This window comes from Oryzias latipes, chromosome 9, assembly GCF_002234675.1.
Source record: "Oryzias latipes chromosome 9, ASM223467v1".
In the NCBI taxonomy this organism is placed as follows: Eukaryota; Metazoa; Chordata; class Actinopteri; order Beloniformes; family Adrianichthyidae; genus Oryzias; species Oryzias latipes.
The window spans coordinates 17,244,187-17,256,478 of NC_019867.2; the positions used below are offsets into that span (position 1 = coordinate 17,244,187).

The 12,292-nt window shown below is 40.7% G+C and overlaps 1 protein-coding gene across 2 annotated transcripts in view; it reads right to left on the reverse strand.

Annotated features, from left to right (window-relative positions):
• adgra2 (adhesion G protein-coupled receptor A2) overlaps positions 1-12,292 on the reverse strand; it is a 41,911-nt gene that overhangs the window by 3,931 nt on the left and 25,688 nt on the right. For both annotated transcript variants that reach the window (XM_011479347.3, XM_011479346.3), the window contains 13 exons: positions 8,915-8,986; positions 6,963-7,034; positions 6,787-6,858; positions 6,354-6,517; positions 5,418-5,631; positions 5,158-5,322; positions 4,867-5,065; positions 4,629-4,778; positions 4,379-4,540; positions 3,986-4,183; positions 3,238-3,427; positions 2,942-3,150; positions 2,728-2,855 (listed from right to left, as the gene is read on the reverse strand). In XM_011479347.3, coding sequence (XP_011477649.1) covers positions 2,728-2,855; positions 2,942-3,150; positions 3,238-3,427; positions 3,986-4,183; positions 4,379-4,540; positions 4,629-4,778; positions 4,867-5,065; positions 5,158-5,322; positions 5,418-5,631; positions 6,354-6,517; positions 6,787-6,858; positions 6,963-7,034; positions 8,915-8,986 — 1,995 coding nt within the window. The remainder of the gene's footprint in view (positions 1-2,727; positions 2,856-2,941; positions 3,151-3,237; positions 3,428-3,985; positions 4,184-4,378; positions 4,541-4,628; positions 4,779-4,866; positions 5,066-5,157; positions 5,323-5,417; positions 5,632-6,353; positions 6,518-6,786; positions 6,859-6,962; positions 7,035-8,914; positions 8,987-12,292) is intronic.

The window sequence follows — 12,292 nt, forward strand, 5'->3', positions numbered from 1 at the left end:
GCAAGGCACGTAGTATTGGAGGAGGATACAAACTTTTCTATCATGGTGTTGATAGGAAGAGAAACGGGGTAGGAGTGATTCTGAAGGGGGAGTTTGTAAACAGTGTTCTAGAGGTGAAAAGAGTCTCAGACAGGATGATGAGCCTAAAGTTAGAAATTGAAGGGGTGATGGTGAATGTAGTCAGTGGGTATGCGCCACAGGTTGGCTGTGAGTTAGAAGTGAAGGAGAGATTCTGGAGTGTGTTGGATGAGGTCATAGAGAGTTTTCCCAGAGGAGAGAGAGTTGTTATTGGAGCAGACTTTAATGGGCATGTTGGTGAGGGCAACAGAGGTGATGAGGAGGTGATGGGCAGGTTTGGTGTGAAGGAAAGGAATCTGGAGGGACAGATGGTGGTGGACTTTGCGAAGAGGATGGAAATGGCTGTAGTCAACACTTACTTCCAGAAGAGAGAGGAACATAGAGTGACATACAGAAGTGGAGGTAGGAGTACTCAGGTGGACTACATCCTATGTAGACGAGGTCATTTGAGAGAGGTTAATGACTGCAAAGTGGTGGTAGGAGAGAGTGTAGCCAGACAGCACCGCATGGTGGTGTGTAAGATGACTCTGGAGGTCAGGAAGAAGAAGATAGGGAAAACAGAAAAGAAGACCAAGTGGTGGAAGCTACAGAATGAAGAAACTTGTGAGGAATTTAGGCAGAAGTTGAGGCAGGTCCTGGGTGGTCAGGATGAACTTCCAGATGACTGGGAAACTACAGCAGAAACTATCAGGGAAACAGGTAGGAAGGTGTTAGGTGTGTCATCTGGAAAGAGGAAAGACGGTAAAGAGACTTGGTGGTGGAATGAGGAAGTACAGGACTGCGTCCAGAGGAAGAGGTTGGCTAAAAGGAAGTGGGATGTAGAAAGGACTGAGGAAGGTAGACAGGAGTACAAGGAAGCGCAGCGTAGAGTGAAGAGAGAGGTGGCAAAGGCCAAACAGAAAGCTTACGATGAGCTTTATGACAGGTTAGACACAAAGGAAGGAGAGAAGGACTTGTACAGGCTAGCCAGACAGAGAGACAGAGATGGGAAGGACGTGCAACAGATAAGGGTGATTAAGGACAGAGATGGAAAGGTGCTAACAACCCAAGAGAGTGTACAGAAAAGATGGAAGGAGTATTTTGAGGAGCTGATGAACGAGGAAAATGACAGGGAAAGAAGGGAGGAAGATGTGGTTGTTGTGGAGCAGGAAGTAGCAGAGATTGGAAAGGATGAGGTTAGGAAGGCTCTGAAAAGGATGAAGAGCGGAAAGGCCGTTGGTCCTGATGACGTACCTGTGGAGGTATGGAAGTGCTTAGGAGAGACAGCAGTGGAATTTCTAACAAGGTTGTTCAATAGGATTTTAGAGAGTGAGAAGATGCCCGAGGAATGGAGGAGAAGCGTTCTGGTCCCAATCTTTAAAAACAAGGGTGACATGCAGAACTGCAGCAACTATAGAGGAATAAAGTTGATGAGCCACACAATGAAGCTGTGGGAAAGAGTAGTGGAAGCCAGGCTTAGGAAGAAGGTGGAGATTTGTGAGCAGCAGTATGGTTTCATGCCCCGTAAGAGCACCACTGATGCCATTTTTGCTTTGAGAATGTTGATGGAAAAGTACAGAGAAGGTCAGAAGGAGCTGCATTGTGTGTTCGTAGATTTAGAGAAGGCGTATGACAGGGTGCCGAGGGAGGAGCTGTGGTACTGTATGAGGTCGTCTGGAGTGGCAGAGAAGTATGTCAGAGTAGTTCAGGACATGTATGAGAGAAGTATGACGGTGGTGAGATGTGCTGTAGGTCAGACAGAGGAGTTCAAGGTGGAGGTGGGACTACACCAAGGATCAGCTTTGAGTCCTTTTTTGTTTGCTATGCTGATGGACAGGCTGACAGACGAGGTAAGACAGGAATCTCCCTGGACAATGATGTTTGCGGATGACATTGTAATTTGCAGTGAGAGTAGAGAGCAGGTGGAGGAACAGCTAGAGAGGTGGAGGTTTGCTCTGGAAAGAAGAGGTATGAAGGTCAGTCGTAGTAAGACAGAATACATGTGTCTGAACGAGAGGGATCAAGGTAGAAGCGTTAGGTTACAGGGGACTGAGGTGAAGAAGGTGCAGGAGTTTAAGTACTTGGGGTCAACAGTTCAGTGTGATGGGGATTGTGGAAAAGAGGTGAAGAGGCGAGTGCAGGCAGGTTGGAGCGGTTGGAGGAAAGTGTCAGGAGTGTTGTGTGACAGAAGAGTGCCAGCAAGACTCAAAGGAAAGGTGTACAAGACAGTGGTAAGACCAGCTCTGCTCTATGGGTTAGAGACGGTAGCAGTGAGACAGAGACAAGAGGCTGAGATGGAGGTAGCGGAGATGAAGATGTTGAGGTTCTCCTTAGGAGTGACCAGGTTAGACAGGATAAGGAACGAGTACATCAGAGGGACGGCTCACGTTGCCTGTGTTAGCGACAAAGTCAGAGAAGCCAGACTGAGATGGTTTGGACATGTTCAGAGGAGGGATAGTGGATATATTGGTAGAAGGATGTTGGAGATGGAGCTGCCTGGCAGGAGGGCAAGAGGACGGCCAAAGAGGAGATATATGGATGTCTTAACAGAGGACATGAAGTTTGCTAACGTTAGGGTAGAAGATGTTCATGATAGAGTGAGGTGGAAAAGGATGATTCGCTGTGGCGACCCCTGATGGGAAAAGCCGAAAGAGAAAGAATCTGCAATACCTGTGATGTACTATGTGTGTAATAACTATTGTGAAGACACAAAGGAGGAGGACTGCAGTGCAGGCGTAAACCACAGGGTGGAGCATCCTCACAGAATTGGTGTTGGTGTTGGGGAATTCAGGCACCTCCTAGAAAAAAAAACGTAAACCATATAGCCTTGTGATTGAATTCTTCTAATCATGGATGAATAAATAAATACTGATGCATGTCCAACCTGCAGTACAGCATAATTGCTGAGCAGAGTGCAGCCCATTGTAGAGGTTCTGCTGTCACTGTGGACAAGGCGACAGCCTTCCGGGCTCCATCCTCCTTGCTTCTCAAGTTCTTGAAGGCTCCATTGAACTGGCACCGCATCACTGCCGGGAGACAAGTGGCGCAGGGACACCCAGATAGGATCGGAGTTGTTCCACATGCTACAACCATCTTTTAAAGACCAAAAGAGTTATGTTGTAGATTTGACAGATAAACTAGACACTAATCGCTTTGATTTTATCTTTGGTGTTTTCTCACCGAGGCCAACAAAGATGACAGGACTATTGACAGTGCGTTTGTGGAATTGTTCAGAATTCCTGTTTGAGTTGGTGGAAACAGGAAAGAAGCTGCCTGTTCGAAAGGCAACAAATTGCAGCTTACAATCTGAAGCAGCGTCAGGGGGAAACAGGGTAGGTGGAAGACTCACAGAGGCCAAGGCTTCAGAATTCTGGAGCATTAACAAAAACAAAACAGGCAAAGGAATTACATTTTTTTTGCAAAAAAAACTCCACTAATTAACTTTAAATAAAGACATCATAGATACTAGCTGGTTTCAGTTTGCAGAATCTATGTGTATGTAATATGAAAACAGAGAAATAGATTTATGCTAATTTATGTTTTTCTTTCACTCATGGTCTGTACCACTGCAAAAGACAACCTAATGGAGCAAAAGCGCTGTTTATGAGTGAAACTGTGGTTTATTTGTCTTTATTTAAATTATCCACACCACAGAATCGTCTAAAGGTTAAAAAATACTTATCTATGGCTTGTATTTGTACAAGAGCCATTTTCCACAATGACCAATATTTGGTGGAGTAAAATCTTAGTTCTATTGATAATATGTCACACCCAAGAATAGTACTGTAAATTACTGAGAAATAAACGACATTTACAAAAATATATACTCTTTAACATTAAATGAAAATGAAAACATGCAACAAGAACACATTAAAACACTAAAAAAGCGATTTTCATTGGAGTGGGTCTTTAAGAGCTAATGGCTCACCTTAAGGGGAAAGTTGTTGAGTGAAGTGTTATGAGAGCCAGCCGTGCAGCGGAAATGAAGCTGCTGTTGGTGAGAAGGCTCCGACACATCGGCTCCCTGGCCCACTGACACTCCATGACGCTGATATACAGTACAAGTGATACCAGTGAAGTGAGCTGGTCTTATTAGGTGGGCCTCCATCACTATATTCCTAGAAGTCTGTGTAACACACACACAGCAGGGCATCACTGGCAATATTTGTTTTCATATATAATCAGATTAATCACAACTGAACAGCATGATGAAATACTTCATGAATTTATAATAAGATTTTTTACACATGCTAGGGTTATGAGAACTTTAAAATTATTTAAAGATGAAAAAAAACAATAGAAAAAGGGCAGTGCTACAAACCATAGAGAAGTCTTGAGCATGACTGTGTAGCTGAGGCCAGGCCAGCGTCTCTAGAGAATAGATAATCGAACTACAGGCTCTCTTTTCTTTCTGAGCTATTGTGAGGATCTGATCATTCACTTGCATTAGGTTACTTCCCATCTCCACCATCACCTTTGACAACTGGAAGGAAAAAGTGCAGAAATCAATAATGTAAAGATCATACTTCAAAGAATTAAGGGTTCATAATGGGACAATTCCTGTTTCTCACTTCTCGCTGCTGTGTAACATGCTCCATGAGTTTGTCCATAATCTCTGCCACATAAAGCATCGATACTGAGTCGGTAAAACTTTCAGCTTCTAGAGTGTATGTGCACACTTGACGCGCCACAGTGACAGCATTGGATGCATTGATGGGCCTCTAAAAGATCAAGAGTGAAGATGTTGAGAACATAGGTTTTAAAGAACTCCAGGACTGCATTGAGGCTTTGTTCAGTAGTTCCACTGACCAAGATGAAGGTATGCAGAACACGAGTGATCCCGCTGGTGTAGAGGCAGTTTGAATAGTCGCCCTCTTGCCACTTTCCAGAGCGATCACAGTATCGAGAGGCTTTTTTCTGCTCTGATCCCCCTTCTACTGACAAGGAGGGGTAACGCAGCTGTAGGCAGTACTGATGAGAAGTTATACCTGCCATTGTTCTTGGCCACCTGCAGGAAAAGTCAAACACTGAGTGCTGAAACTTTAAATTACATAAAGTTTATTGTTTTTCGATGAATTGCATCCCTCATCTGAGTCTAACCTAAACTCCCCACGACTGTTGACAACTTTATCTTCTGGGCAGAAGGGGGCGCTGTTCTCCAGCACCACTATATCCACACGATGAGAGGTGTTGCCCCGCCCAGTTGAAACCACACACTCCCACTCTCCACTGGCCTCCACATGGACATTGAACAGAATCAGCTCACTGAAAGAGGACATTTTTGACAGCTCGTTATAAGACGGTACTAATTTACAATGAAATTGTGAAAATAAATGAATATATTTGAATTTGACAGTAACCTTGTAATTAAAGTGCAGTCGTGCACAACATTATTGCCTAACTGGACTCCCATTTCTGGATTGGAGGTCACCTCTTGACCATTGTGATGCCAATGTAAAGCAGTGATGTTGTCCACCATAGCTGCAGTGCAGTGGAAGGGTAGTTGGTCACCTTTGAAGACTACCTGTCCTTGTGACGGCAGCAGTAATAAGGTGTGCAGTTCCAGGGGACCATCTAAATAGCACAGAAAGAAAAGTTACAGAGGTGGCCAATAGGGATGCCGTAATTCTAGATTTAAAAGCAAACTGTATGTTGCATCATTGAAACATATCGTGGGGAAAGTGAATGGTTGCATCTGTAACACATACCAGAATGTTTACATTGAAAGAGTCCAATGTGTGTTGTGTTAAATTTAAGAAGCATTTACTGTTTGTCGTTTTGTTACATTACACCAGGCTTACGATAAGCCAATTTAAAGGTTTGTCATCATTGTTGCTTGCTTTTTGGGAAATGGACAAAATGATTTTTCTGAATGTTTAGCTTTTTGTTGTTGTTTTGTATAACACAAAATCATTTATCAAACCAAAACAAAACTATGACCCAAAAATCGAAGCTTGAACTGAATCGCGGGGAAAGTGAAGCGTTGCATCCATAGTGGCCATTATGGAAACATAGCACTCAGACTTGTTTCCGATTGTCTTTCACTACTTGGTGTGAGGTAAATTTTTTAGAATAAGTGAATATCATCAACCAGCTTTTCAAGGTTTAGTGGTATATGGCAGCAGACTGCAACATATGAGTTATATCATCAGCTTATACAAATTTAAAAAAAGATCTCTGCTAGGCTACTAAGAAAGAAGATCTATTTTTTGGAACACAGCTACTGCCTACCACTGGACAATGATCTCTAAGCTAAAATGGCAAGCCATCTCATTTGTGTGAATCAATGCTCTCACCACAGCTCAACTGGCTTTCCTTCAGTCTGTTCAGTGGTTCCCTCCTTAAGGTGCTGGGGTAGGCACACAACGTTTCAGACCCAATCTGCACCGACCTGCTCTGGAGGAAGTTTGGAACCCAACGAAGCCCACAGTCACATGTCAGGTAGTCTGAGTTGAAGTTTCTGAAGATAGAAATAATTGTCATTTAACAGAATAAATCTCAGTGTTTCTGCTGCTCTGCTTGGGCTCTGGGTTTTCATCAGCCTCCTATACCATTATGGAGTATTAAAACACAGAAGTTCTTGAGCCCTTTCCACTTTTAGGTACAACCTTTACTTTTACCTCCTTGAAAATAAAGTGGCTTACTTGTTTTTTCGTTTGTTTGTTTGTTTGTTTTCACAAATGGACAGTATTGCTCCCAAAAGCAAGCTCACTTTTCTTCAGTACTCACACCCGCTTGAGAGACGGCAGCTCCTCAAACACTTCAGAATCCAGGGTGGAAATGATGTTGCCAGATAAGTTCCTAACAGAATGCATACGTGAGTCATGAACAAGGTTCTCTTCATGTCTTCACCACAAATCAAAGAACACAACAGTTTCACGGACACTAATCAATCTGTCTCTTACAGTTTAGCCAAATTTGTCAGCCCCTGGAACATGTTTCCTGTCAGGCAGCCAATGCGGTTGTTGGAGAGGTCGCTAGAAGTGTGAAAAAACAAATTATTCACAGTTACTTCTTTTCAAATCAAAACTTGTTTTAACTTTTTGCAAATAGAGAGATCATTTTTATTTATCACTTCCTCTGTTTTAGTGATGCCAGGACACATACTTTATGAATCTTACATAATATTCTTAAAAGCTTTATTGTCCACAGCCCTGTCACAATACAGTTGATTTTCTATGCCCACTGTGTCCTGAAAAGCCACTTTGGGCTGTATGATATATTCTCTTGAGACAGTATATTGCATGCCAGGTAAAATTCATCTTACCAAATGTGAGAAACTTCTGATGTGGTAAAATATTAATGTTATCGGATTTTTGATTTATTGCATGAAATCTGCCATTTGTCTATTTTATACACTTGTTTAATTCTGATCAGGGTTACAGGGTTGCTGAAGCCTAACCCAGCTACTGTCGGGATGGGGTGGGCTACACACTGGACAATTTGCCAGTCCATTGCAGGGTCACACAGAGATAAGCAACCACTAACTCACTCAGGGACAATTTAGAGTCACCAATAAACTTATCAAGCATGCCTTTGGTTTTGAAGAAGCCAAAGAAAACCAATGCATGCATGGCCAGGACATGCAGAATCCACTGGGTAGTGGCATTGCTAACCACTACACCACTTCCCCTTAACGCACAACATATAAATCTGAATATATCAATTTTCCTTTCACTTCCTGAATGTACATAGTGCAAATATGTGAAAACCAAGTCCTATAACTTGATTTTCAATCGAGAGTACCAAATGTAACAGTTCCTTAAATGCCCACTGGGGGGCTGGTTTCAGAAGGGAGCTATCAACCAATTTTCTATTAATTCCAATTTTTAAAGGTCTAACTTTTTATCAAAAATAGATTTGTGTCAAAAAACTTTTGATGTTTTTAACTTAATTTTCTATTCATAACAACAACAGCTTTCAAATAAAGCTGAAATGTTTTGAAATTATCTGTAGTTTTCAATCCAGTTCATTTCAGAATGTCAACTGTTGCCAATTTGAAAGTATCTCAGAGCACAAGGGCCTTTGTTTATATATTGAAAATCTATGAGCTCCAGTGTCTGACACTGGGGACCTGAAGTATGTCGAGCACTGCTCTAAAATCCAGAAATCTTCTTCTAAGCTTACCTTATAAGAAAGTGTAAGACCTTCTTTTAACGCAGTCCAACTTCTCCTGATTTAAAGTTTCAAACCAGCCAACAAAAAGCCTCAGACACTTTCCCTTTTCAGGATCCCAGAGGATCCAAGTAAAGGTTTATCATCAGCGGGATAAAAGCAGGGCCCCTGTTCACCACTGAGCATGATGTATGGCTGTAGCCAGAAAGGATCTGCTCTGTTGCACCTCTGACACCACCCAGCAGAAAGCTGTCCAGAGCATGTGTTTATCTCTCCCTGTTTGTTTTGAGAAGCCCCAGACTTCGCAGGGAAAATACAAGTACAAGGAGGAGGGATGGGGAGTCATGTGGTGTGGCGCAGACAAACACTTTCGTCTCACTCTGCAACAAAGCCTTAAACTCCAAAAGCACCAGGAGAAAGCAGCTAGTGGCTGCAAACGTTAGTAATGGGTAGCCCCTAAGTTACAGTAGTAGTCGACAGGCCTGACACCCAGGAGCTTCCACAAATGTCGGCAGAAACATTTATCTGAGGAGGCGTCTATGTCATACTGTCACCAGGAGCTCAATATGATCTACTGTGAGCCAACAAAACACTGTTACCGTGACTCATTTACTGTCCATCTAGTGAGATCACACAAATAAACTGGAATCTGTCATCACATACCAATCATTTCAAGTCCACTAAGTTTGTGTTTGTACTTTTTACACTCAGCAGAGCTGCGATCATATCACGATCTACTTACAGTCTCCGAAGCTCAGACAGGCCTTGGAAGGCTCCTGGCATGATGGTGCTGATTAAGTTGTGCTTGAGGTCTCTGGAAATAGAGAGAGAAAACTTTGAAAATGTATGCAGGAGTGTTTATGCTGGCAGAAATACAGCTGTTTTGTAACTAAAGTTCATCTGGATTCCCTACCCCATAGCTTCAAGATAACTGAAGCCAGCAGCCAATTCATTTACTAGTTGTTCAAGAAAAAAACTGTTTGTCAAGGTCTGCACAAAGCAAAGACAATCTTGAAAAAAAATCACAGAGAAGCTACATCTTGTTCGCATGGAGGCTAGAACCAGTTAAAAAATGACATCAAATTGACAAAGTTTTAAACAAAACAGCTTCCTCAGATTTTTATGAAAGGGTATGTTGACACATTTTTCAAAAGCTGATTCCTGTTGTGGGACAATGCACAATAATTCTTCACAATCATAGGAAATCTCATTCTCCCAGCGCCCTGGATCTAGGTGTAGAAAAAATGAATTTCTTAACCAAATTTCAAAAAATACTTGGGCACAAAGAAAACATAGAGGCTGTGATCTTTAAATGTTTTTGAAGATCTAATTTCATAGTCTATAGAGCTAATATCCTTTTTTTTTAAAGACGTTCTGCAACCACTAACACATGTTAAACAACTTAAGCAGATGCCTACATGGATCCCATATTTTCTCTTTTATTTGTCAGGTGGGAATAGTAATACAGGTCAAAAGATGGAAGGCTATTAACAGGACATGTGATTACATTCCTAAAGCACAAAAAAATGTGTTCCTGTTGGAACTGTCACAGAAGACGTTTTCCTAGAGGGATTGGTAACATGAATGCAATGATCCTTTTTTAAAATCTCCTTTTATTTGCTGTGCTTTTGTAAAATGGACACCCTTAGGCAACTTTATGCTCCTTTTTCCTTTAAAAGACAGTCTCTCATTGCTTTTCTAGATGGTGCTCCGTTATGCACTGTATAACCTCAGGCGTTTCTTCACCATTGTGATGTTTAATCTGCAAAAGCCAAGCTTTTTTTTTTCTATTCTGGTCAACATTGGACAGAGGCATTGTTTTATAAAATAACCCGAAAAGTATGGAATGGCTGTGATAAAAGCAAAAGAGGGTTCATGTCGATGCAACATACCTCCAGGACACTCCTCATATTTGGATTGCTGACAGATATTAGGATGGAGCAGCAGTTTTCTAGCTTTAAATCAGTCATTCTGAAGTGTGTTATGCTTTTGTTAATGCATTTTTGGATAGCTCTAGCTATTTGACAGAAAGCTTTAGACAAAGTCTTTTTCAACCATTTCAATTTGATTAAAATAAAGGTACAATTGAAACTTCTCATACCCACAAGTAAGAAAGCAAAATAAAATAAGCTATGTTGGACAGAAAAATGCTCCTGGGTGTTTATGTCTGGAGTTTCTTTCTGTCTGTCTTGATGCATGTGGTAATTGCTGTGTCCTGAGAATGCATTTGTGTCTGTGTGTCAGTAGTGGTGTAGGAGCTGTTGACCAGTGCAAAAAGGAAAAAAAAACTGTTCTTTTGCTCTCAGTCTGTGTGCCACAAAGCTCATTAGTGTGGTGCTGAAAGACAAGGCGCTACCCACCATTTCCTCTCTCTAAGGTCTGTCTCTCCCACCCTGTCTGTCCCTTTCAAAGACATAACCAAGATCTGATGTGCAGCACTGACCTAAATGTGTATTTACACTCAAACATAACATTTTAGAGGCTTTTTACATTATATTTAGAAGAGTAAATATCCTTAATAAAGCTCTGCAGAAATTCCTTGTGCAAACTTTTTTATTTTTTTATTACAGACTGCTTAATTTACATTTTTTTTAATTTATAAATGTTTTCTTGAACAATACATCTGCACATGTATCTTGCTCGTAATATTTTAATTACATTTTGGTCAATACTGTTCTTTACAACTTATCACATATTGCACACCCAAATATAATAAATATTTCAAAATGATGCGGAATACCCTGGACTGACTAATTCTTTACAGATACATAGACAAACAATAAATTAATGTGTACAAGAATTTTTTCTTTTTTATTTGTTTTTGCAATACCATTTTAGTTTAACAAAAAAATACAGAATTACTAGAATCCTTGTCCCTCTTTTTATTTTTATTTTTTCATTTTTTGTTATGTGTTTTACCTGACCTTAGTGACGCTGTACTCAGTGCAGGGCTATAATTTTCAGCATTGGCTTTCCCAATGTTCAAACTTGGCTCATTTTTTCAAGTACTGCTTTCAAGCAATGCAGCATGAGTAAAAGAAATATGGTATTTGCTGCCTTTTTTTGTCAATTTTCTAGTATTTCTTTTTAATAGAAAAATAGTTAAATAATTTAAATGTTGATGTATCTTTTCCCATTATTGCTCAAACTTTGTCAGTACTAACTCATATTCTGCATTTACACATGATTAGTTCATCAAAATTCTAAATATACACTGCAGTTTTGAAAACATGAACCAATAAAGGGCTACAGTAAACCAGTAAATGTAACAGAATAGATTTATAGCACCAATTTATAATTAATATTCATCCATTCTCTTACTGTATGATGTTTTATAAGCAGATTTTGTTTTTGCATTTGTGCTAGAAACAAGAGACCAATCTAAATATGCTTGAAAAGTATCCTCAGGTTCTCATGGAGGTGCAAATGATAATGAGTCATGCACAGAGTCACATGTTGACGCTAAAATTTTCTAAAAGTAATGTTGTTTTTAGAATTATTACTATATTATATCACCTAAAAGAGCCTTTTTAAATTAACTAATGAAAGAAAAGTCTCCTTTTATTATTTGTCTTAAATGTTTAAAATGTCACATGTGGTTTGGCCCAAGAAGTAGCAACTATCTGTATCAACCAGTAGATGATACAATGTCTTATCACAGAGCTGTGGAATTTGAAGCTATTCACAGGAGAAAACATGACTTCAAGCACGAAAGCATTTCACCTTCCTGCAGTTTGTCTGTCACCATCACCGTCAAGGCTAATCTTGCATCCCCTTATCAACAAGCTCTTCACTTGCTAACCGATTTATTTAAAATCCAGCAACAGTGTCTATAGCCGGCCTAAAATCCAAATTAAAAAAGAATATTTTAGCCTCTAGAGTTACTGGTTCCTTCCCTGTCAGCAGAATGCCAACTCTGCACTCCACACCGATGAGAAGAGCTGTCACCAAGGAGGAATCTTTTTTTTCCCCAATTTTCTTCATATTGGTCTGTTTGTTTTATCATTGCAACCATGACCTATTCTGCGCTGTCACCTTGTAAGCGTAGTGCTTTCATCCCCTTACCTACATGTGGCTGGGGTCACAGGTTGGATTGTCACAGGCTTAAGTTAGCCCTGAC